At 40.6% G+C, this 25,371-nt stretch overlaps 1 protein-coding gene across 10 annotated transcripts in view; it reads right to left on the bottom strand.

Moving 5' to 3' along the window:
• RBFOX2 (RNA binding fox-1 homolog 2) overlaps nucleotides 1-25,371 on the bottom strand; it is a 210,699-nt gene that overhangs the window by 46,837 nt on the left and 138,491 nt on the right. For 6 of the 10 annotated variants that reach the window (XM_067309249.1, XM_067309171.1, XM_067309229.1 and 3 more), the window contains 6 exons: nucleotides 21,933-21,986; nucleotides 13,168-13,260; nucleotides 10,373-10,433; nucleotides 7,893-7,946; nucleotides 7,675-7,767; nucleotides 6,415-6,547 (listed from right to left, as the gene is read on the bottom strand). In XM_067309249.1, coding sequence (XP_067165350.1) covers nucleotides 6,415-6,547; nucleotides 7,675-7,767; nucleotides 7,893-7,946; nucleotides 10,373-10,433; nucleotides 13,168-13,260; nucleotides 21,933-21,986 — 488 coding nt within the window. Of the gene's footprint in view, nucleotides 1-1,036; nucleotides 1,077-6,414; nucleotides 6,548-7,674; nucleotides 7,768-7,892; nucleotides 7,947-10,372; nucleotides 10,434-13,167; nucleotides 13,261-21,932; nucleotides 21,987-25,371 lie in introns of all 10 variants that reach the window. The other 4 variants (XM_067309203.1, XM_067309223.1, XM_067309187.1 and 1 more) reach the window with 4 other exon arrangements.

Below are 25,371 nucleotides of genomic sequence, written 5' to 3' on the forward strand. Positions count from 1 at the left end.
ATAACTGTGGCACTATCCAATATAAAATTTCTCCAGCTCCAAAGAGGTAACACCTATTATCCTGTGAAAGGGAACTTTGCTAGAGCTATGCAGTCCACAAGTTGCGATGGCAGTAGTGGATCTGAACATTTTGGCTTTGAAGATCATATTGTTATTATAGTTGTTCTACAGCAACTCTCCACTGGAAAGAGAAGTGCCTTTTTTAGTAGCCACTCAGAAGCCCTCGATCCACACCTACGTATACAGATGCTCTGAAGATTCACAACACAGATTGGCTGTGCAGCCACAGGACAGAAACAAAGTCTTCTGCAGTATTAGAGAGAATTCCCAGACAGGAGAAGCCTGCTGACTTTTCTAACTGAACATCCCCATACATTTCTACTTTACAATTCCCTAAAGGACAAGAATCTAGTCTATTTAGGTGCCATTTTTACTAGCAAAATGAGACATCAGTTTTCTCTCCAACATCTCAGTCTCTATTTTTAGTCAGTCCCAGTGTCTTCCCCAAGGGATAATCTCTGTATCCCAGTGGCACATGAACATATGTAAACACAAAACTCACTCAGTTTAGTGTGGGCTGCACAAATCAAACCTGAAAGGGCCCCAAGAGGGGAGAAAAAGGGGAGGGTGGAGGGGGAGGAGGAAAGGGAAGGTCTGAGGCTAAACCAGTCCTGTTATTTTTATATCCAAATTATGTAAATGAGAGAAGTGTTGAGAGAAATTTTAATTTGCTAATCATCTCTCAGGTTGATTAGTAGCAGTGTGCATGTGGGGGAGAGGACACCCAGTAAACTGACCCTGGCAATGATCAGGAAACCCAAAGGCTTAGGTCTTGCACCCAGGGGCAAGCGCAGTGACAGAGAAGCATGCTTGCATTCCTAAATATATAAATATATATATCCACAAGGAAGAAGAAAATTAAAAGTAAATGATATTTAAAAAAAAACAACCAAACCAAACAAACCAAAAAAAAAAAAAAAAAAAAGGCTGGCTTGTCAGGGGTTGGGGATGAGAAGGCTCCGGTGTGTGTACTTACATAGAGGTCAGCACCGTAAAATCCGTCCTGGTAAACCACACTGCAGAAAATCCACACAAAAACAAAAAAAAACAAAAACAAAAAACAAAAGAACAGAAAACACATTCCGGTTATTGAGGACGGCAGCATGCACATGCGTTTTACACAGGCAGGTGATGTATGAATCCACAACCTGGGCTTTTGGCAGGAGCAAATCAGCAAGAGAATGTGTGTGCGCACGCACGCTAGACAGCTCCAAGTCATCTTCCATGGCATGCAAAGGGGGAAGGGGGTGGGAAGAGAGGGAGACAGTATGCAAAGGAGAGAGGGAGGGAACAACCATGTTGTACAGTAAAAATAGACTCAAAAAAGATCTGATGTCCTGAAGAAGAGAAACAAGGGTTTAGAAACCTCCACTCTGGTTATTCTCCTGGAATTATTTTAGTTACCCCCTAAACACATGGAAACACTGGTTTCATGAAGCGGGCTTCGGGAATCTAAAAGCCCCTCAGAAGGAATCCCACAGGGACTGGAATCACCTATGTCAGAAGCATATGTCAGAGTGATGTGTACAATTACATATTTCGAGTTTCACAGGGCTGCATGACTTTGTTTCTGACATCCATACATCACCTGCTTTTACCCTGCACATTAGACATGCGATAAGATTTGGCTGATCACACAAGCATGCAAAGTATTATTATTCAGCATCTTAAAGAATCGATGCAACACCTCAGGAAAACAAGTCAATCAATTCTGATCAAAGTAAACACAGAGAAATGTAATTAAAAAGAAAAAAACCAAAACTACCCACAATGCATTGCTTTCACAAGCAGAGATAATGAGCTAAAAAGGTTAGGTGACTGGTCCAAGGTCCAAGAATTGAAAGGTGCAGGGGGAGTCCCTGGTAGTAACGACATATTCCATAGCACAGAGGAGCAACTGGAAGGGTTTCCGTGGCATGGTGCTTTTTCTGTTTTAAGCCATTGTTTTCTTTCTCTCAGAACTTCAAGCAGGCAAACTGTTAAACCAGAGTCTGGGGTTCCCAAAGAGCCACTCTTACAAGAGCATTTGCTGGTGTAAGACTAAGCAGCTTGCTTTGGGGACAAGGGTTGGGGAAGGATGAGGAAGGAAGACAGGGTATGCCCCCCCACCCATTTGTGTTAAATGTGTGCTTTCATACTGAGGAAGTTTCTCCTGTTTTTCCTCTGAATAGCTCTGCACAAACTCACTCAAGGCTTTGAAAATCATCAGCCCCACCATCTGTGAGATCCATGAATCTAGTGTGTATGACTTACCAGTGGCATTAAGACAAAAGGAAGGTAGGCAACACTAGCTTTTTTAAATTATTTTTTACTCAGATGGAATGTGAAACGCTGTCGAGAGCCTGCCACCCTCAGACACCCATGTATTGTAAGGCACGCACACACATAAAAAAGCCCAGCATATCTTGCCAAAATTCTGCATGCTATTACTTAAAAAAAAAAAAAAAAAATCTGTTGAAGTATTAGCTACTGCTTGAATAATTTAGTCTTGCTGTCTTCTCCAAGAAAAGTACACTCCACTCCCAACAGACAGAGTTACTATGGTCTCCAAGAGCATATGGAGCTGATACGAAGATAGAGATCCTTGTTAGAGGAAGAGGGGAGCCACTTCAGCAGGGAGAAAGCAGGCCACAGGATCATGTTTGTTGAAGCTAAATTTTTACAATCACAAAACAAAGAATTTGTCTCCTGGGGCAGTGACTTACATTGCTGGGTTCTCTATCTAGGATCAGGAGTGTTTTAGCAGTGATACTTCACCTGCCCCTGCAGGAAAGGCAAACGCATGACAGAGGAAGCGACTGTTGGTTTATGAACAGGTTAGCATTTTTAACAGTTACTCTGGGCACAATCATTTGGATTACTACAAGCATTACCACATTGGATCAGGCCACTATTCCTGTAGCTTAGAATCCTGTCACCAAGAGATGCCAGCACCAGATCTCCAGAGAAAATTGCAAGGAAAACCACTAAATGGAAGTAATAAGACTTCCTAAATCCAAGCAACCAAGCACACATGCATCCTCTGTCTCTCATTCAGTCAGGACCTAACTGACACTGATCGTCAGTGTCAAAATCTGGCATGGTTTATTTACGTGCTAAAATATCCATAACTGTGATTCTTAACGCTAACAAAAACTGAAAGAATTCATTCATTTTAAAACAACAGGGACCATTCAGGATTATGTAGTCTAACCATCTTCTGCATAAAAACCACTACTAACTGAGCTAAAACATGTTTACCAAAAATATAAATATCTTGATTTTGTAAAGCAGCCATCATATCATTAATTGAGCTGTACCAACAGCTGACTGTGGTGTTAAAGAAACAAAAAACGAAAAAAACCCAAACCCAAAGATCTCTATTGCCTTATGCCTTATCTGGCTTTTATCTACTTTTGGATTTGAATTAAGTGTATCTTTTATATATTTACATTCCTTGACTTCTTTACTATGACAAGCCTACTCTTTACATAGGTACTTAATGACCACAAACAAGTAACTGCCTCAGCTACAGTCTGAGAAATAAAATTGGTCTTATTGAGTTTTACAGTAGGCAAGTTTTTCAGACATAGGTTTAAATCTTACAGCTTTTGGGCTGAAGTCTGATTTATCAGCATTCTTTTTTAAAAAGCATGGCTGCTACAAATCAGGGAAGTATTCCAGTACCAGTCTGACCATGTTATATATCAGAGGTCATAACATATATTTATTTATTTTTACAAATGCTTCCTTGCTTCTACATTGGAAGTTTGCATTTGTTCTCTGACTTCAAGCTCAGGTGACTATCTAGCATCCTCTCCAATTCTCTGAGTAATTGCTTTCAAAAGGTATGAATAACCTTCCTTGGATAAATGTCTATGTCTTTAAGTATTTACATTTCATATATTCATTAATAAATCTGAGCTTTAGACCTTGAAATAAATGTCTAAACTATTAAGAATGATGTGATTTCTTGCACCTTCCTCTGGAGTATCTAGCACTGGACACTGTCAGAAAATAAGCCGAACTGAATGGTGCTCAGGTCTGATCCAGCATGGCAATTCCAGTAAGCTTTTTTTATTCTATGTTCCTTGTTTTTTGAATTCTGCTAAGCTCTTAAATTCAGTGATAAGACAAAAACATTTTGATTTTGAAAAACCAATTCTTTCTACCAGTTTTGAGTTAACCTGTAGCATTCTTTACTGTCTTCTTCCTCATTATTCACTATATCTTGATCATTCATGTACTGATGACTGATCTTATGGTGTCATCCTTCCACTGGCCAGGGAAAAAGCTACTGATGCAGGATAAGGTGTCAGGAATATATACCTGCCCCTGACTCCGTGGAGGTCAACAGTACCCACATGTAGTTGTTGTGACTGTCCTACAGGTTACTGCAACATAGGACTGAATAGCACATTTTACATTATTCCATGAGGAAACAAACACTCTCTACAAAATATCATGTAGCAATTCAGACTATGATGACAATAAACAACAGAATTAGTTAACTACATCCCAATGCTTGGGATTAGGACAGTTCTGGGCCTTTTGTGAATGTGCCTGCTGTCCTCCAAATATCTACCGGATAATACACTGCCAATAAAGATGGATGAAATCGGTCAGCAGGGTCAGGCAAACCCAACGTAATGCAAGTAAATACAGTCATGAGACAGTATTTGGAAGGGATAATCACTGGAGCCTGGCCCATACTCCAAATGGAAATAAATCCTTTACACAGGACTCAGGCTGGATTTATATCAAACACAGGCCTAGAATTTCTCCCAGTGCACCACTCGTGACAGCCTCTTGCTAGGAACGCTCTAGCCGTTACTCCCAGGGATAAAGAACACAAGCCCTCTCCCTCCCCAGTGCAAGTATTTCAAATTCTCCTAGACAGCAGCACTTAGCTCAACTTTGCTTCTCTGTTTCACTATGGAGAATTTCCTAATAAAACAGGACTGGGTCATTTTTAGAGCACCTAAGACAGACAGACAAGTTGCAGGTCAGAGGATATAGAATATGAACTAAGAGCAGTGGCGAAAAGAGGTGGGTCCAAAAAACACAGAAACACTCCCTTCGGAAGGCCTACATGTTCAGACAAGAGGTTTCATTTTAAGTCTTAGGGTGAATTAAATACAAACATTTTCTGAATTGTCTGAGTCCAAAGCTAGACAGATATGCGACCACTGCAGCTTTGCTTCTTTGAGCCCCACTTTCAATATCAGACTGTACTCTAAAACAGAAGGGCCACAGAAGCTCTCCCCACTTAATCTACTACAGAAGGTGCTGCAAGCTTATCTAGCAAAGATCAGGCCAGCTCCTTACATCAGTGTGTGGCTTCCACCTCCCTTTTTTAATAAGGGATGTACATATATTTTTTTCTTCCCTTTTGGGGCTAGTCTAAAGGAAAAAAAAAAAAAGGGTGGGTCAGTTCCTCTCTCTTGGAAGATTCTTTCCTACTCCTATTCTTTCTGAGAACGTTGCCTGCAGAATATGGTAAATAAAATTATTTAGTCAGGCAATATGAATAAAGCGTCCTCAAAATTAAAAGAGACAGTTTGGAAGGGATTTGCTGAATTATCTGTTGCTCCATCACACTTTAACAAACAAACAAAAAAGCCCCCAAACCCATGAACAAGACTAGTTTCCTGTACTTTTAAACAGCAGAATACTCTTTTGTAACAGAATCTATTCCACTGCATTACTAGTGAAAAGTCAGAGGGCAAAGAACACTAAGGCCACACTTTCAGCATTGCTTTATACAAAAATTAGGAGAAGAATGTTTCAGTTTCATTCTCCCTATATCCCAAACACTCCCAACATTAAATTAATGGACTTGATTAATCTTTGTTTTAAACCTTTTTAAACTGTCTCCAACAAAGAAAGCAAATCCATTGTGGGTAACTGGCTTTCCTGTGTCCTACTGCCAGATGGTGAGGCATGAAGGCAATGGATAATATTCCTTATTCTCGGATAACAAAATGCAAAGGGAGTGCAGAGAGCAGAAACTTTTCAGAAACTTTAGACCTTCTCTCTTTGTTTCTTTCTCAGTAGTGCTATAACACATTGGGTCAATGGATGATGAATACCATGCAGACAAATTCAGAAATTACGAGAAGGAATCCACCAGTGCCTTAAGCTGCTGCTTTTAACTATCCGAATTTCAGAATACTGAAAATTGTTTCAATCAAGAACATAATGTGGAAAAATTTAGATTTGTCCTCTTTCAACGTCATCATGTGCAGAATACTCTGGCACTAGCAATGTCCTGACTCTCACCATCCAGACAATTCTACTTATATTTTAATTGTTAGCCAATCAGCTATTTAACACGGTTGTGCAGAGCACTCTGTTCTTGTGACCAGTGCTTACCCTGGGTAGGCAGGGATGGCTGTAGGAGGTACCGCCCGGACTGCCCCATAAACTGTCCTTCCTCGGCCCCGCAGATGGGCTCCCCGAAATGCGGCTGCTGTGGTGGCTGCAGTTGGATAGGGGAAGCCTGGAACTGTAAAGACAGACAAAGTGGAGGGTGAAGAGGATCCAATCTCCTGCCCCACAGACAACTGTCTGCTTCAAGCAAAATGATACAGTAGGCTCCACAGCGGCAGAGTGTTCTGCATCAGTCCAGCAAAGGGGCATGCATATAGCCCAGCAGACACAGCATACATACTTCCTGCTATACTGTGGCCTTCAGAGGAGGAAGGGTTGCAGAGAGGTTTGGCATGCAAGGGGTTAATGCTTTGGCATGCCTCATCCATCACAGACATGTTACATATATTCCCTCCTCCCCCCTTTTGACACCATCATGCAGTCTGGTTAGAGTCCCAGACACACAGAGTTACTGTGAATATAGCAGGCGGCTCTTCCAAAACTGCAGAGGGCCTTTAAAATATTTGTCAAGAGGTCCTTAAAGTCAATCAACTTACATCAGAGTCTCTTCCCTCCTTTCCCCTCCCACTCTTTGCCACCCAATCCTCTGTATGTTCATTTTAAAGCCTGCAAGACAAGATAGCCCATGTAACAGCAGCAGAAATTCCCCATAAAGTGCCAGTTCACTGAGAGCCCATCTTCATTTAACAAATGTGACCAAAAACTGGCTCCATGTATGTTAGGCCCTGTTTTATTACACTTTATACTGGAGTAAACTGGCTCAGGGTGAAATGACATAAATCCTTAGAGGCATCTGCAAATATGTAATAAACAGATACCAGGAGGGAACCAGTCACAAGGTACAAATTCAAACCAACATGCATCCAGGTGCATGCCACTAGGGGCCCTGCAGCAGACTCATGGTTTAACAGCTTGTATAATATGTACTTTAGGGATTTGCCTGTTTGGTTTCTTTGATTTCAAAGGGGGGGGGAAAAATAGGAATGGCCCATTCCTCAACACACACACCCTCCCCTTGTTCTGCAGCCTCCTCATCGCTTAAAAAGACCCATTCACCAGCATGGAAACACACTGCAGACAAAAAAGTTGCAGCCATTGCTCAGAGTACTTTGGCTAGAGATAAACGTATTCCTAATAAGACCCATCCTTTCAAGTATATATTATACAGACTGGAGAAAAGAGTAACAGGTTATAGTTTACTCAAGCACAGTAACAACAGAGGGGCCAATGGGGGCTACTTACTGATTAAAGGAATGTAAGTGTTAATACCCCCCCTTCCTGACAGGGGCACTGCGGCGTCATTGCCCAGCGAGACATCTGCTTGAAAGCTGGACGCTAATTTAATTTTAAAAAGAATAAAAAAAAAAGTAAAAATGTTATAAAGAAACAGCAAATTGAGAACATAAACAAACACCACTGCAGTTAAATGGCAGAAGTGGAAGTGTCTACTTAAGCTCTACCTGCATATAACTCAGGGCCGTACACCGCTCCAACCACAGGACTCAACTTCCAACCTGAAACAACAAAGACTGCAGTGAATGCCAAAATCTACACCAAGAGAAGGAGTGAGTAGCGTGAGTATGGGGAACAGTCTCTTGCGTGCACCCCAGCTTCCCATGCACAGCTCTCTTCAATTTCCGCTTCCACCTCAATCCCCCTTGGTGTAGATGGAGGCCAACTGCCTTTTCTAATGTCAAGTTCTAGGTATAGATTGCTGTATTGGAGGCAACAGCAAAACATCAGCCGATCCACAGCACAGCAGACATGCCGCTGAGGGGAATGCCAACTACCTTATATGCATATTCCCCACAAACACAGTGCAACCCTGCATTCTCTCCATGAACCTTGCTGTCAGTTCCTGCAGTTCCTCCATGCATTCACTGGGAATGCTGTGGATCCGAAACCTGTCTAAACCCACCAGTCCAGCCTGTGCTCCCAAGCAAGTCAATTTACATCCTTAAAAATCTCAGAACACATTGCCTGTCCTATTTGCTAGACTTCTGCTAAAAAGCAACATAGTGACTGAGTTGAGATTTCCTCCCTAACTGCACTACATAGACTACACTGCAAAAAAGCAATTCAGTCTATTCCTCTCACGTTTCTCCTCTGCATTTTATTTTTGTATTTCCTGCCTTCTTTATGTTGTTTTTCAAATGAAAGCATTCCCAGGGAACTGGCTTTAAAATCATCTGGATAACGGGCAAGAACTGAAAATCATCAACTAAAATATATGAGAGAGTAACGCTTGAAGAAGGCACTGGCCTGCCATTGTAGAATGGGTATGAAGAACCTCACATTTCCCATCGAGCAGATCTGTAAACATGTCTGCGTCTTCCCTTTCTACCCAGCAAGGGAAGAAAGGGAAGTAAAGCTAATAACATGATCTGGGCTGACTTCCAAAAAGAACTTTTTTTTTACCTTTTCTACTGGCAATCACACAGGTATTATTATTTAAATAAACCCATACCCTTCCTCTGTCTTGCTTTTGGTGTCCTGAAGCACTTTATGCACTTTTAACACCTCTAACCATCTCAGAAGCTCTACAAGCAACTTACTGACCTGCAGCCCATCAATACTGCATCTTCATCTGCTGGCAGAGAAACAATGACACATGCAATACACACTCCCTCTGCGAGACTGGGCATGTTGTCTCTGCACTGCCCACCTTGAAAGCAATTACCAAAACGGGAGGTGGCAATAAGAGGACTAGGATCAGCCCTCAAATTTAATAATGGTTGTGTGACCATTAGTCAGTATGCCTTAAGCCTGGCCTAATACCAAATATCTTTGCATAGTTTTAAAGCAGACATTGCTGGCTGCCAAAGCAGATGAAGTATTCCTATCAGATATCATGATTTCACAAGTCATTGCTATGTAAGCCAAGTTTTGTTACCAAATAGTCATACACATTTTCTGTCCATGTTTTCAGGACAACACAACGTGGCTATACTGCCTTTCACTACAAGAGTTCCTAGTTCCTTTCAAACACCAAAACAGAATTCCAGTCTTTGTCTGTCCCTATTTTCCTCAGTTCTACAAACAAAATTAAGTGATTTGACAAGAGCCACAGAACAAGTCAGTAGCAGAGCCACAAACAAAATTCAGACCTTCTGACTTCCAAGTCTTATGTTGTAACCAAATCAGATTCTCACACCAGTAACTACCTATAGTCAGCTTCCTGTTTTGTTGAAACTGTTTGGGAATGTTTCCAGACCAAAAGGATTTTACTGCCTGTTTCAGAACAAAGATTCAGATTCAAAATCTATAGCAAAGCAACATTCAGTTCTGCCATAAGAATGACTTTTTATGCTATATATATCTACGCCATAAAATCACTAAACAGAAGAACCAAGATACCCAAATGAAACAGGATTCTTTATTACCCACACAACTTGGTCTTTATTTATTCAGGTTCACTGGAAAACTACTGAATACAGACACAACCTGTAACAAAAAGTGAACAAACAAATAGCCCCAATGCCTCTGTTTCCCTGGCTACCTGGGACGGAGACATTTACAGTTAGAACATAAGTTGAGATATATCCAATTATGTACCCAAAATTATGTTCCTACATTCATATTTATTTAAGTGATGGTAACAAGACTCAAGAGTACTGCATATCCCACTGTACAGTAGCACAGCATCAGCCTGCAATAGCATCAGGCAACACGTCAGTCTTTGGGTTCTACTCCTAGCTCTGCCACACTAGGCAGGCATGTCACTACACCTCTCCATGCCCAACTTCTCCATCTGTAAAATGGTATGTCTCTATACACACTTAGCATTATACTGAAGAACAATGCTACAGAACAGAGGGTTTTTTCATTTTGTTTTGTTTGGGGGTTTTTTGAGAAGAGGCCACAACTTTTCCCTCGCCAGGAAGCTCTTGTCTTCCTTCAGATCTTTCAGCTCATCATTAGCACAAACAGTCTCTCTTACCATTTGCATATGGTGTGACCATCTTCTTATTGGTCATCACTCGTGCTGTGGCATTGTTAACCTAAAAGTAAGAAAGGGGAGGGGAAGGAGAGGGAAGGAAGCATAGGACGTTAGGGAAAATGATGGAAAACTCTCAGATATCACACACACTATACTTCTCTGAGCAAAAAAATTAAACAACCAATATTACAAGAATGCAATGTTTAAATTACTTTTAACAGTTGCCATTTAATTATAAACATTACAGCTAAATGTGGCACTTTAAATTATGCATTAAACAAAAGGCCAACAAGAGTAAAGTACAGATTCTCAGACATCCAGCCACCCCTTGGCATGTGGTTATTTTCAGCTCATCAATCTTAAGGGCAAGTCTTCCGCTATTTTGTCCAGGTTCCGTTAGAATGGCAGTGATAACCTCTGCAGCCCAGGACATGGAAACTGAAACAGGTGATGCAGAGACTGACTCACTTCTCAAGCTCACCATCAAACTGGGGCCCAGAGATCTCAGGCAAACATACCTTTCAGACAGAAAGGTAACCCGGAGTTGATTACCTTTAGATTTGAATTCTCAAGGCCTAAGGAGATTTTTGGAACACTAGCGAGCATTTGGATGCTCTATGTTCACCAGTTTCCTCCTCATCTTCAAGCCTTTTTCTGTATATTCCCCCACAACAAAAATCTCTTGGAGCAAAAAGGGGGGAAAAAAAATACATAGCAGTAGAAGCTGGGTCTTTTCTTGTTTTATTGTGCCCTCCACCCTCTTTACAGAGCTCTGTATAGTTCCAAGCATTTTGATTGCTCAAGCAGGTGGGGTGTTACCACAGAGATGGCACTGATAAAGAAAAGATGGACCAGTTTGGAAGGCAAGTTACTGCAGCCCCATGTCAGGCAGCCTCAAAGTTCTTGCAAAGAGGGTGAAGTCTTTATACAGCATCAATAATTTATCAAAACACATGCCAAATGGGAATTGAGGCCAGGCTTAAGAAGAAAGAATTTTATTATAAAAGTTGCTCTTGGCCCTTGAGACTTATAGCATGATGAGCTTACACAGGGTGAGGAGTCTGGAACTACATTTACTCTAGTTTTAGCCCCAAAACAATAGCAACATTACACATTTAAAAAGAAAGAATGGGAAACAACAATGATGAGACTGAGAGCATGCAGTTAAACACACACAGATAAAAGAAAGAAAAAAAAAAACACAATTGATTCAGAGGGTGGGGAAGGGAGGAGGGAGGAGATAGGGTCTCACAGACAATCATTAAGATGGAGCGAGTGCCTGAAATCAGCTGCTACAGCAAAGTGCAACACAAGCACTTAAAGGAAAAATTGCCAGAACCAATCAGAAACCACCAGTCAGCAAAGAGACCAACAGCTGCATTTAACTGAGTAAAGAAATAAACTTGGGAGGGGGAAAGAGAGAAAGAAAAAGAGAGAAAGCAAACAGTAACAGCTACAAACAGGTCTCAGAAAGAGAGAGCAGCAGAAAGAAGGGGCAGGAGAGAAAGAGAAGAGGAAATGGGTGCATTAATAAAAACCAGCCAAACTGGAGTTCAGTAACTCTGAGTAAGATGTGCAAGGGGAAATCACCATGAAGTCAGTAATCAAACAGCTCAGACTGCTACAAAACGATATGTACATCCAAAGTCCAGGCGGCATTACTCAACAGCATTGAAAATAAAAGGGGGAGAGGGGGAAAGGAGGTGGGTGGGGACAACAAGTCAAATCACATTTTGTAGTGTTAATGTGAGATGGCAGATGGATTTTTTCTTTCTTAATTTTGTTTTTGTAATTTTAAGAAAAATTAAAAAAAAAAAAGCTTCTTCTCTAGCGCTTTTGTTTCACTTACCGCCAACTCGTACCATCGCCAGCATTGTGTATAGTTACCATGGAAAGAGTGAGTCAAGTGAAGGGCCCTAAACGCTAAACCATCGAAAAGGGAAATAAAAAAAACAAAACAAAACAAAAAAGCAAAATATGCAGACATCTTACTCAAAACGGCGGCTTTTTGTTTTAATCTTTGTTTAATATTTTGTACTTTTTTTTTTTTTTTTTTTTTTTTTTTTTTTTTAAGAAAGAGGGAGAAAGGGGAGACGCCAGTTAGCCTTCAACACAGTGGACTAAAAAAAGCTGGTGAACACCAGGTATGGCCGAATACACAGCTACGTTGGCCAGCCAATGTTAACCCTTTACTGTTGTGCAGTGAGAGCTTTTCTCGCTAGAAACTTTAAGCACTGACTTTCACTGCTTGGACTCTTGACTGCAGGCATATCAAGAGAACAGCTGCATGTATAGCACAGCCTGCTCTGAACCTCTGCCCCTTCTACCCTCCCCTCCCACCACTGGCATCATCTCACACTTGTATGGAGGAGAACTGGCCTCTGAGGAAAGAGAGGATACTGGCTGGCCCCCTGCTTTCTTTTTGGACACAGAGTTAGAAATTGGACAGTACTCTTTCAGTTAGTTTTGTTCAGGCCTGATAACAGGAAATCGGAGCCTCGCAAACTGAAGCAAAGGAAAAATTAAGACAGCAGAAGGGCAAAAATTTGGAGTGGGTGGGAAAAAAACTTAAGAAAAAAAAAAAAGAAAAGAATAATACCCAAAACAACAATAAAAATATTCTGTAAGGGGTATAAACTTTTATACATTTAAGTGCAGGGAGGTGAAGGACACAGACACAAACACACACGCACACACAAGACTGGGATCCAAATGTGAAATAAGTGAGGCAAGACACAAAAAGGAAATCAAAAGAATAAATATAAAGAAGAAATTGAATTACTGAAGACATGCACCTCGATTTTACGGCCCTCTACCACGGTGCCGTGTAATTTCTCCCTGGCCCTGTCTGCATCAGCACTATTCTCGAAAGTTACGAACCCGAATCCCTGCATGCAGCGGGAGAAGGGGGGAAAACATGCACATCATTATATATTGAAATACTGATCTCTAGGTAAATAGAGAAAAAATATCACAGTATGAAATCGACATCAGCACAACTCAGCAATAACCTCCTAGAGTCACATTGTTGGTTCATGCATGTTTCATAAATGAAAGAAATTAAATTCAATAAAATAAAGGAACTGTAATCATAATAAGAATAATAAGAAGAGTAATTAAAAAAAGAAAACATAAAAGCAATTGAGGCCAGACCAAAAAAGAAGTACAAAGTTACTCGAGACAATTTTTTTTTTTTTTTTTTTTTTTAAACACTAAACCCTGCTCCAACATAGGAAAGCCGGTTGAGCCCAAACTGGGCTTCTCTCTTGTCACTGATAATTCCCACATGCTATTGTAGGATTCCCCCCACTCACCCACCCCCGACACAGTACAGGACATTAATACTGAGAAGCACTTCGTTCTCTTGAGAAACTGCTATTAGAGAGAGTGGCGATCTGAGTTCAGGCATGGCATCGGGAATTCTGCGAAGCTTTGGGCAAAACAAACACTGAACCTTGCTTTTCCCACCTGTAAAATGGAGACAATAATAATCACCTACCTTAGAAAAGTGTGGAGTGGAATGGCTGTTTGTAAAGCATCACTTGTAAGCTCTTCGGGGCACAGCTCATGTCTACTTCTATGCCTGTAACTTCCCTAACAATGCATTAGGCCCTGAAAGTGAGCAGGGCATCCAGGTGGCACCAAAATATAAACATTACACAAAATCAAGATTTAAGAGTATTATTCTAGTAAAAAAAACAAAACAAAACAAAAAAACCCCCCACAAGTTTCAGAATTTTCCTATCTACAAGTACCACACTGGGCTTGTGGGCAAATCTGAACACCTAAACATTGATTTCATTAGTAAAAATAGGTTTTATCTGACCCTCCCCATCTACTACTACCTTCCTTGTACCCTGCTACCCATATTACTTGCTTTTGTTCTGAGGTGGCAAATTCTGCATCATGGGTGGTGACAAATCTCTCTAGTGATCCTTCTCAAATCTCTCTCTCAAATCTCTGTCTAGTGAGACTGAGCTTGAGAAAAATTAATGAATCCTCACTTGGTGCAGCTACAAAAGCTCAAAAACTACTAAAGTGCCCCTTTAGTTAGAGAAATTTAGGTTTACTTAGTCCATGAAGGCACGTGTAATATTCCTGTACCTACATGGTCATATTGCTGCCAATTCATACAGTCATGTAACAATGCAGGATAAGAGACCATGCTCACTTCCATGGAGATGACTGCACTGTCACTAGAATGGAGACGACAAGACTAAATGAATTAGGAGTTTAACTATACATAAATGGTATCTTACTACAGCAAACTGTGATGAGATATTCTTCATGCCACTACAGACAGCAGGGCCAAACGAAAAATTTCACTACAGTCTTTTTTTTTTTTTTTTTTTTGGTATCTGAAGAACAGGAGAAGGATAACTAGTTCCTGTAGCTTGATATAAAGTGATTATCAGTTTAATGTACAGATAGTAATCTCTGCTGGCACTAACACCCTTGGGAGCAGGAAGAACAAAGCTTGCATTTGATGTAATGGAAACTCCTGATATTAAAGAGAGCGCTAGGTAATGTGAGTGATATAAAGCTATGCCTTGTCACAGAAATGGCATGCTAGCCTTGCAGCCCCTTCCATGCAGCTCAGGGTCAGTACGTATGGACTGAACAGAAAAAAAATAGCATCTTGATTTCTAAGCAGTGTTAGCAGCAAGACACAAGCAAGCCATCATTCTTTAAGTGCTCTTTAAAGGTTTCTACAATAAGAATCTTAAAAAGCCCAAGCCATTTGACATGTGCATGCTGGTCTTTATCATCCACAGCTAGGTTTCCAGCGCAAAACTCTTAAACGTTTGTGAAGTGCAGCTTTTTATTATTTCATGAACAGCAATAATAAAAGATCATAGCCAAGTTTTGTAATACTGAAATCAACAAGAGATCTCCTATGGGCTCCAACCCAATAATCTAAAGCTTCAGATAATTTCTTTTTTCTAGCTATTAAAAAAAAGCTATATAAACAAACTGTGGCTTTTTTCAGAATAGCATAAAAGTTTTCTGTTGAAATGATTTAAAATTTGGGCTGCAACAGAGCAGGGCTAATAAATCAGCCCAAATGTACTCAACTCTTGAATATGTTGCAGACAATTAGGATGGGAGGTTATAGCAAAGCTGAATATGAAGGGGCAGTGTATTGTATCAGCTTTAAAGAACTCCTACAGAAAAAGGAAAGACAGAAATAGAGCAATACACTTCCCTCTGTTCTATACAATGAGGAATAAAGCATCTTGAAAATTTTGGGGGAGGAGGGGAGGTAAATACTGCAAGAGGAAGTTCTCTATTTTCCCCTGTTCTTTTTACATTTATTTCTTTTGTTCGTTCTAGAAGATCCTTTGGAGACTGAATGGAATTTATGTCTTCTGCAATGATATGAACTGAAAGCTGGAGAACAGAGGGAAGGTATTTTTTAGACATTCTCTGTGCAGAATGGAACCAAACTAAAAGTATTCTAATTCACATTTATGTGTAATCAGTGAAGTCTGCATGGGATTTTTAAATAAACATCATCAAATACCTTCAAACTGATTTTGAATTTTCCATATTTTTAATGAATAAGTTATATCAAGCTAGGGTACAATCCACATGCAGACTATATCAAAGTAATAAACAATGTGAATTAAAACAGAACTAATTATTTTGATTCTGAACAATGTAACTCATTAACCAGAATTCCTGGTTTATTGACAGATCAGTCCTTTGCTTGTACAGCTCTGCTGAAAATCATTTAATGTCAATACTGAATTAACACTTCACATAGTTGACTACGGTAGAGTTGGTATTTGTCCCCTTGGTTAAAGTCTTCTTAATGCATCTCTTAGACTTCCAAATTTTCCTCAGGAAAAAGAGATGAGCCAAGCTTGACGTTTCCATTATTTCTAAGTTTTAAAACTAGCAATTATATACATATTTTTGATGGGGGAGAACCCCCCCATGTATATTTATTTTAATTCCTTCTCACAGATGACCTGCAAAGAACAGGGATTAATTGTACCTAAATACATATACAACAAGCAATTCTTGTTTCTACCTCCCAAGGTTGTCTTGCCCTTGAAAAGGAGAAGCAGATGACCAGTATTCGCTACTTTAGACTTATAGCAGGTACTGGCTGGCCCCACAGAGGTGGCAAACCATGGTGGCAGAGGAAGGGAAGATACAATCCTGCGTCAAAAAAGACTCAGGGTTTCTAAAATCTAGATTATAGAAATAACTTAGGTTTAATAAGGCTATTATGATAACAAGGCTGAATTTTTCAACATTTTCCTTCTACCAACAACTGCCAGGAACTTCTTCCAAGCATGAAGTAAGGTCAAGCCTCAGAGTACCCAGCAAGCACTAAATATTCCCAAACATCTCTAGAACTTGCGAGTAATTTGCAGTGCCAGACTAACCCCTTTTCACCCAAAGGTTTATTCAAAGGGCCTGAAGAGACCGAGTAACTGTCACCCTTTTAGTCTGGCCTCAGACTCTGCAATAAATAACAAGCAACATGATGAGCAGTGTAAAAAATAAATGTATATATATAATATTTGAATGTTTCCATCTCTGGAAGAATGAGAAAGAAAATTTACCATGTAACCGTAAAGGGAGAAATCAAAAGCAGACGGTTCTCCTGGGTGTGGCCAGAACACAGAAATTAAACAAAAAACAACAAAAACAAAAATAAAATAAAACAAAAAAACAAAATAAAAACAAAGGAAACGAAACAGCGCCCCTTGAAATCCATGCATTGTTAACCCTTCATTTGTCACTGAGTTTAGAACAGTCACCTCAGCAGCAGCATCTTTGTCTTGTACCACTAGAACACGCAGTCATCAAAGGGCCTTTCCTTCATTTGCTGCTAATACTGATTGTTTTAAAAGTTTTTTGTTTTTTTCCTTCTTCTTATTTCCATACACAAATCAACTTTTAGGAGCCTTAAAAAACAGCCAAGGAAACAAAAGTTTTGGCTACCTGTTTCCAAGGCATTTGAAGACAGTAGGAGAGTTTCAGCTATAATCCACCTGAGATGAGCAGGACTGGATGAACCAACAGAAACATAGCAGGAGATTCAGAAACACACACATTACTGAGGTTACACATGTACATGCACACTTTAAATTGACAAGGGAAATTGTGTAAGCCAAAGCTGCCATTATTCCTGCAGCACTACCAGCTCCTCCCTCCTGCTCCCATGCCGCACACTGACTGCATTATGCATACACGCATACTGCACCAGACCGTGTACGTGAACCAGATCAGACAAAAAAAAAAAAAACATTATTTTTTAAACCAGCAGGGTTATTTTTAAGCTGGATCACTTCCCCAGTCCAGGTTGTTGTATTGGTCCACTGCCAGTCACTCTAGCAAAACTGAGGGAGGCAGAGGACAGGAATGAATGGTGGGAACCAGGCCAACATTGCTGCTGAACAAAAACTTCTGGCTCCAAGAGCAGTTCCAGCCAATTCAAATCAGAGGTTTCATGGCCCCACATTTTCCGAGTTGTGCACTCCCCTTGATCCAGCATCGGAATCCATCTGTCCACCTTACCACGTGGTGAGCAGGTTCAAGAACTTCACTTTCCCTGCCCCCCTCCTCCTCCCACCAAAGAAACTGGGGTATTAAGCGGGGGAGAGGAAGAGCCTACCCAAATGACAATCTTTCTGTGAAGCAGTCCTAAAATCTGAAATAAGGGCAGTAGTTTATGTCACTAAAGTTGCACCAGCTTGGTACAACTGACAGAAGACTCACCAGTAACAGCAACAAAATTTGTTCCAAAAATGCAAGAAATGTATCCTTCTCCAAGAATCCCCAATCCCTCAATAAATATTCTGCTTCGGATTTCTTCCTGCAGCTAAGTCCAGGACACTTCCTAAAGAACTCAGAGGCCATCCTCCTTCAAGAACCCAGACTTCCCAAGCGGAAGGCAGTGGGGAACATAAACTTACACTATCCTGAAACCATGAGCTTGCAATCTGCTCTAATATGACCTCTTACCATTTAAAAATCTAAAACTGCTCCCGCTTCAGCCAAGATTTTGCTGTGTGCTTAAGCACTCTTGGCCTCTCAATATCACATCTTGAAACGCCACACTGTACACAGCTGATGAGCAAAGGGCTTAGATTCCTCTCCACTGTAGTTTTATGAATGTCATAGGGATCTCATTTAAAGCATCACACAGGCAAACTGCATTAATTCTGCAAAAATGCCCACTTGTTCAGTTTAAGAATGATGCCAAAATATGCATTACGTCTCCAATGACAAGAGGAGCAGGAATCCTTCCTCTCAACTTCCTTTGGAGGTGTTTTATTCACAGTTCAGTGAAGTGCATGGTAAATTGCAACCATGAGCAGAGTGCTATTTAAAGGCATTTAGGTGAATCAGAGCTAGAACTGTAATGGTAAACAGAACACAACTGAAACAAATAGCTAGTTTCCTAGAAACAACAACAACAAAAAAACCTTAGTGAAGGCTGAAGTCATTCTATTATACAAGCTGAAGAATAAAACAAAATGAAAGAGAGGGGCCTTTAAAATTTCTATGTTGTTTCTAATATGGAGCAAAACAGTATCAGTGTGAAGTCAACCAGGGCCATACAAGCATGCTCAACAGAATCAAGGCAGAAATCCAGTTAAGAAACAAAAATGCACATTGCTTTCAGAAGAGAATTAGCACAGAGCTCAAAACTAATTATTAATTACCTCCTCCTCTGCTGTGACACAGCAAGTCAATAAATACCATTTTCCAAGCAAAGTGCAAGAACCCAAGGTTTTGGGTAGCTGTGATGTAAATAAATTCTCTTTTGTCAGTCACACAGAGACCCCAGACATGTAGCCCATCTCATGTATTTCCTTCAGAAACACTGTTACAGCTGTGGAAGAAAACTGGCTGCTCATCTCAGGTGGATTCAAAAGGAAGAATGCAAACTGAATGTTTTCTCCAGTCCCTCCTACTGACCAGCACTGACGTGATTCCAGCAGAGAACTCCTGCCACAGCTAGGCAGGGACAAAGTGCTGCTCAACCCCATCATACACTGGGTGGGGGCAAACCCAGGGCAATTTGGAATTTACCACTGTAACTTTTAAATATTTACAAAGCATATACACAAACTATACACCCTTAGGAGCCCAGGGAAGGGAAGGGAGCATTGAGAACACAGCACAAGGCAGGCAGCAGGAGCATCTGCTTTCGGATTCCCAAAAGAGAGGAGGAGGAGAAGAAGAGAGAGAGGTTTCATATCATTAGATTAGAATGGAAACCACAGGGCAGGAAAATGCATTCAGATTTTTTTTTTTCCTAGGGTGGATGAAGAACCCAAGAGTGAGTGAGTGGCCTCCGGAAAGATCCATTTCCTTTGCTTCACCATCAGATCACCAAACTGCTTTTTTTCCATTATGTGAATACCAGGTGCTTCGTGCAGCTACACCCCACTCAAACACTGGGGCCTCCCATTTTCATTGCTAAGCAGGAATAATCTTGCATTCTTTTTAAACCATGAATTATTTGGGGTGGAGAAGGATACAAAGATACCACAAAATTATTCTTTGGGTGTTTTCTCATTTTGTTCAGATTCTGCCCCATCCCTCACATAAGCAGCTATCAGTTTTGCAACCACTTTTTGCTGTCAGTTGACAAAAAAGCAGTAGAAAACTGTGTTGTCAAAAACTGGAAGAACATTTCTTTGGATTGCTTTCTTTTTTATATATTTAATAGAGTTCAGGATAAAATTCTTTGAGGAAATCTTCAGCAGCAATTTTTGTTTTAACTGAAAACCAGAAGCCTTGGGCTTTAACAAGTGCACAAAAGGTAATTTTCATAGTTATAAATCAAGTCTTCACAAAAAGCCCCCAATGTTAGTATTGCCTAGAAGGAAAAGGGCAGCCGTGGGTGTTTAATACAGGGCTGTATGGATGAAAGAGTGTGAATCTCATATGTGGAGAAGAAAACATTGTGCTGGAAAGCACAGATATAGAGGGGGATGAGGGATAGAGCTCCATGTCTTTGTCAGGCCAGTTATTTTTGTTCTTCCTTTTGCAATTACATTCCAAAAAGCAGGGATTTGCTAGAGGCCAGAGGCTACTCCCAAAGCCAAATAGAAAGGACTAAAATCAGGAGTAATTCACAGACAGCGCTGGCCTATAAATATCAGAAGAACAGCAAAGAGCAGAATAAATATTTACAAATTCAGCATAGCTGATTGTTTTGGTAAAGCATATAGATTTTTATCCACAAAGGGAAGTAAAACCTTCAAACTAAGCCATATAGACATCTATTTGTTCAGATTATTATTATTATTAAAAAAAAAAGGTATTAAGCACAACTGAAGGATAGGGGAAAGTGTGAAATCTCATTTCTTTTGTACATACACCAACTGCTTTCTGGTTTCCAGATAATACAGAGACTGAAGAATTTCAGAATCCATCTTGGGGAACACCAGTGAAGATTTGCAGAGGGCTCTGAACATGAACATACTCCATAAGACATGTTGAAGCAAAGAGGCCACCTTAAGAGAGTGAACCTCAAATCCAAGAGAAAGGCATAGACTCTAAAATGAAACTGCTTAGCTGAATCTCAACATCAAAGTCTCATGTGTGCATGCACACATATGTGCACACGTGTGTGGGGGGAGTAGGGAAATTTTGTTTTAATTGAAAATGGGAATCTTAGCATTGATTAAGTCAAGCAGAGTATAGACATGCACTGTGCAAGCTTCCCCCATAGAGCTTTGGCAATGCACCTTGCTCCTGACCTGCAAAACTCCCTGCTATTCCAGTGCTGAACCTCCTGGGCAGAGAGAGAATCACATCAATTTGTCATTGTGGTGATATTGGTTATGCGATGAGAACCAATTGCCAATTAGGACAAAGATCACTGAATCTCTCTGCATTTGGCCTAAGCAACATTTGAAATCTCATCTCCAGAGAAAAATTACCATTAACACTCAGCAAAACCTCCCTCTTAGTATATCTTAAAAACAAAAATAGGTGTGCAAATGCAAATTCAATGGGGAGAGGTCCACATGGGGTAGGGCAGGGAGAATGAAGATTCTTACATTAATTATGAAATATCTCAGACATGAAAGGTCAGTATCTCAGAAATACTCAAGAATTTACAAATGAAAGTAAAAAATCCTTCCACATATGAGATATTAGAGTGTCTATGGAAGTATTTTAATGCAATGAAAATGTGGTTTGGGGGTCAGATTTTTTTCAGCTCCCATCACACAAAGCTGTTTTACCTTATTTTGCCTTCCCCACAGGACACCCATTGCCAGTGCAATGAGAACTGATTGGTATGAAGGCTCAGGTAACTCCCTATTTGTTAAAAGGGCTGGGGAATCTGATCCCACATTACAGATAGGACTGTCTAGGAGCATTTGGACATACTGCCCAGAAATTACCCTGCTCAAAGTCTTGAATCAGAGGGAACAGGAGACAGTCCCAAAAATAGCTTTTCCCTTCCCCCATCACACTAATTCTTGCTCATCTCTACAGAGTATATTCTCTAGGCAATGAACTGCCTTTTACTTTGTGCAATCAAAACAAGAGAAGTGGGTACAGAAACAGGACTTACCTTGGAGCCACGCTCATTAAAGATGATCTCTACATCAAGGATTTTGCCGAATTGCTGCAGAGAGACAAGTAAAAAAACGATTTATTTTTGGTGAACCATTTTTCACAACTTTTGGGGGCTGGTTTAGTGCAAGAAGGGAGGTGAGAATATTTCCATTTCTAGCATACAGACAAAAGCATAAAATTCCAGTAACATGACCCAGTTCTCTCAGGTTAGGACATGCAGATTCTCTTGGTCACAGACCCCCAGGTTCTCTCACAAAAGTTTAAGAAAGAAAAACAATAGCCAGAATGGTTTTAGGAACATAAACTGTTTTTTTTTTCCTTTTAATCTACAAAAATTCTCCTTTCTTCCCTTGGTCCACTATTTCATCTAAGACTAAGAATATTTCTTAAATGTAATTCAATACTTCATCTTCCTCCTAAAGCTGCTATCACAAAGAGAGAAACTTAACAGTAATGTTTTTCTGGAGGGGATAGTCACATAAGATTCCCAACTTCAGCAACTCTTAACTCTAAATCTTCCTTCAAAAGGAAAGCCTTCACATGAATTGACCACATCTTCAGAGACTATGAAAATGGTCAAACCCCAGCAGTTTGTTTTTCAAAAGCAGATTGTTCGCTTCAACCTGTGACATACAGGAAGCTGTTGACAACATATGCAAGTTTATCACGTATGATACAATTCTGACTTCTGCCTTAGCCTAGAGACCTCATGTGACACCAGGGCCCCAGGTACTCTGTACAAACAACTGGTTCCAAAGAGCTACTTAGCACAGAACAAAAATGGGAAATGAGAGCTACAATCTGGAAACAGGATTCACCACACTCCATGGAACCACATATGGATCATATCCTTCTCCTGTGAACCTATTTTAATATTTTTGTATTGAACTGGACAGATTCAAACTAGCAACCTACAGGTAAAAGGCATGACATCACCAGTGCCCAAGATCCTCTGTCTTCTCCAAGTGCCAATGCTATTATTCCACATAAGAGGTTTGCTTTCCAGAAGGACAGATCAACATCTGGCTTTCAGGAGCTCACGTACAGAGGAGTCTTTGCTCTAGAGATATATATTGTTCTCATACAAGTCATATGTCTGAATGTTTTTCCTACCCCACTCTTTGCGAAACAGCTTCCATCAACCTCGTTTTAATCTCATTCCTTGCAGAAGTTTTAAGGTAGGTAGCAAACGAAAAAAGGGAAAACTGGAAAAGAAAGGATGCTTTCACAGTTAGGAAAGATGATGAACACAAGCCCTGGGCACTGTGATTCTACCACTTTGCCCTCAGTGTTCTTAATATGATGCTTTGCCAATTGCTTAAATTAACATTTCCACATGGAGTCAAATGGGTATATTGCTCATTTTCCAAGGGCCCTGTTTGAAAGGTTTGTGTCCAGGTTTGCAGATGTGGAGCACTTACAACAATAAGCTAAGATGACTGAAGAGAAGCTTTAAATATGTGAAGCAATAAAAAGCTTTTAAGTCCCTCGAACAAGTATTCCGTGGCTGCCTTTATACAAAAGGCTTCCAACAATTCTAGCCATAGTTTGTCTGCTTCCATTCTCCATTCTTAAAAAGGAGATTGTCGTGTTCTTCAATGAACATTGGTTCACAGATGGTGTTTTTATTGTTCTATTGTTTAAGGACAATACTTGATCTTCTATTCATCTCAAGAACAATTGAGTTCACAATATCCTACATTAAATGAAGTTTGAACAACACAAATGTAAACATGAGCAGTGACTGCATCTTCCTTGAAGCCTCAACATCTAAGCAGCTAAGGCTTGATCCATGCTGGATCCTCTTGGACTACTGCTTTGCCAAGCACAGCTAAAATACATTTCCTATTTCTGTCAAGCACTTGGTGTGGGCTTGCCTATGAAGGAGATCAGCCATTGGTTGCTTTTTGTTATCTTTGTTGTATATGGCTTGGGCACTGCCATGAGAGAAATCACTCATGATCTCCTTCTTGGTAGACTGTGTCACAGTGTAGTTATGTAACTGGGGATGAACCAATTTAACAGCTCATTGCTGTTTAAGGGCTGTCCCCATTCCCTCATCCCTCCTGCCTGGGCTCACCAGCTTCCCCAAGCTGGCCCCAATTTTCATTCTGACCTGTAGGTAAACTGATATAGCTCACCAATCTTGCAGAAAACTATCCCAACAAATAGAATAAATAATAAGTTTTTGATGGTTTCATGATCTGAATCAGCTCAAAGGGTCAAGTGAGTGCCAGGGCAGCTGGAAGCGAGGGGGAAAGGAAAGCAACACTCTCCCCAAGAGCAGAATCTGACCCGGCCCAATCAGTTCAGCTATCTAGCTTTGCCACATGCTTGCTCTTCATAAAAGCAAATACCAAAATTATTCTTGAAATCTTCAAAACCATTAAAAAAAAAATCACCATTTTCTTCTTCACTATAATGATTTTTAAAAGAGAACAAACTGTGCAGCTTCTGGTGCGCAGTTAGGCCTTGCCATCTTCTCCTCTCTCCATACCCAGCTGGGCCTGGATACTCATGTACTACTGCCAGAGTTGCTCGCCAGCCCCATTCAGCTGAGCCCACTGCTCAGGGTTTCAACATGAACAGTAAATCCCATCCTGTGTGCAATTTCTTCAGGCTGGAAGGAAGACAATGGTAATGCTGAATGCAAGTAGTCTGACCCAGCTCTGTGAGAGAGGGTAGGACTGCCTCCCTGCCCTGTGGATGGAGGTATGCAATTTCCTAGATGACAGAATTAAGATCAAATCCTGCTGCTGCACTGAGCGTTCACTTGAAGTCTACTGCAATAGACCATAATCACTCATGCAGTTTACCCCACCTCTTTCCTACCTAAGAGTTGTGGGTGTTCAAAGAGGCAGGAGGGAAACTACTTGGGAGAGAAGGAACAGGGACACCAGAGGCTAACTGCTAAACTCAGATTTGCTGGGAAGGAGTTGAGGGCAGGAGGGACCTCTATCCCATGCAACTCCCTGGAAAAAAGCACAGTGGCATGGGCAGGAAGAAGCACACTGGGCTCTTCAAGACTCTGCTATAGTCATTGCTACAGCTGCTCTGACAGCTCGTAACACCATGGCTCTTGTCCTTACTGCTACAGTGGTTACAACAGGTCCAGCACTGGCGGCACATTTTTTTGGTAGCGTGCCAGAATTTTCCTGAAGAATGAAAGCAGGAAAAAAGAACTAGTTCATTTTAACAGTTGATATCTCCTTCAAAGCTGAATCTAATTTAGTGGAACATAAAAAGGCACTTTGTTCTCTGATGGTGCTTCCCCTACCAGATGTCAACAGCCTACTGAAAACAATGGAAGTTTTAAGAGTTCCTTAGCAAAACGTCACAATTTTTATAATGTAAAATGCCAGGCCATCTAAATAAAAGGGTCAACACCAAATGCCCCTATAGTAATTTTTTTTTTTTTTTAAATCATGTATACA

The sequence above is a fragment of the Apteryx mantelli genome, chromosome 1 (assembly GCF_036417845.1).
Source record: "Apteryx mantelli isolate bAptMan1 chromosome 1, bAptMan1.hap1, whole genome shotgun sequence".
Classification (NCBI taxonomy): Eukaryota; Metazoa; Chordata; class Aves; order Apterygiformes; family Apterygidae; genus Apteryx; species Apteryx mantelli.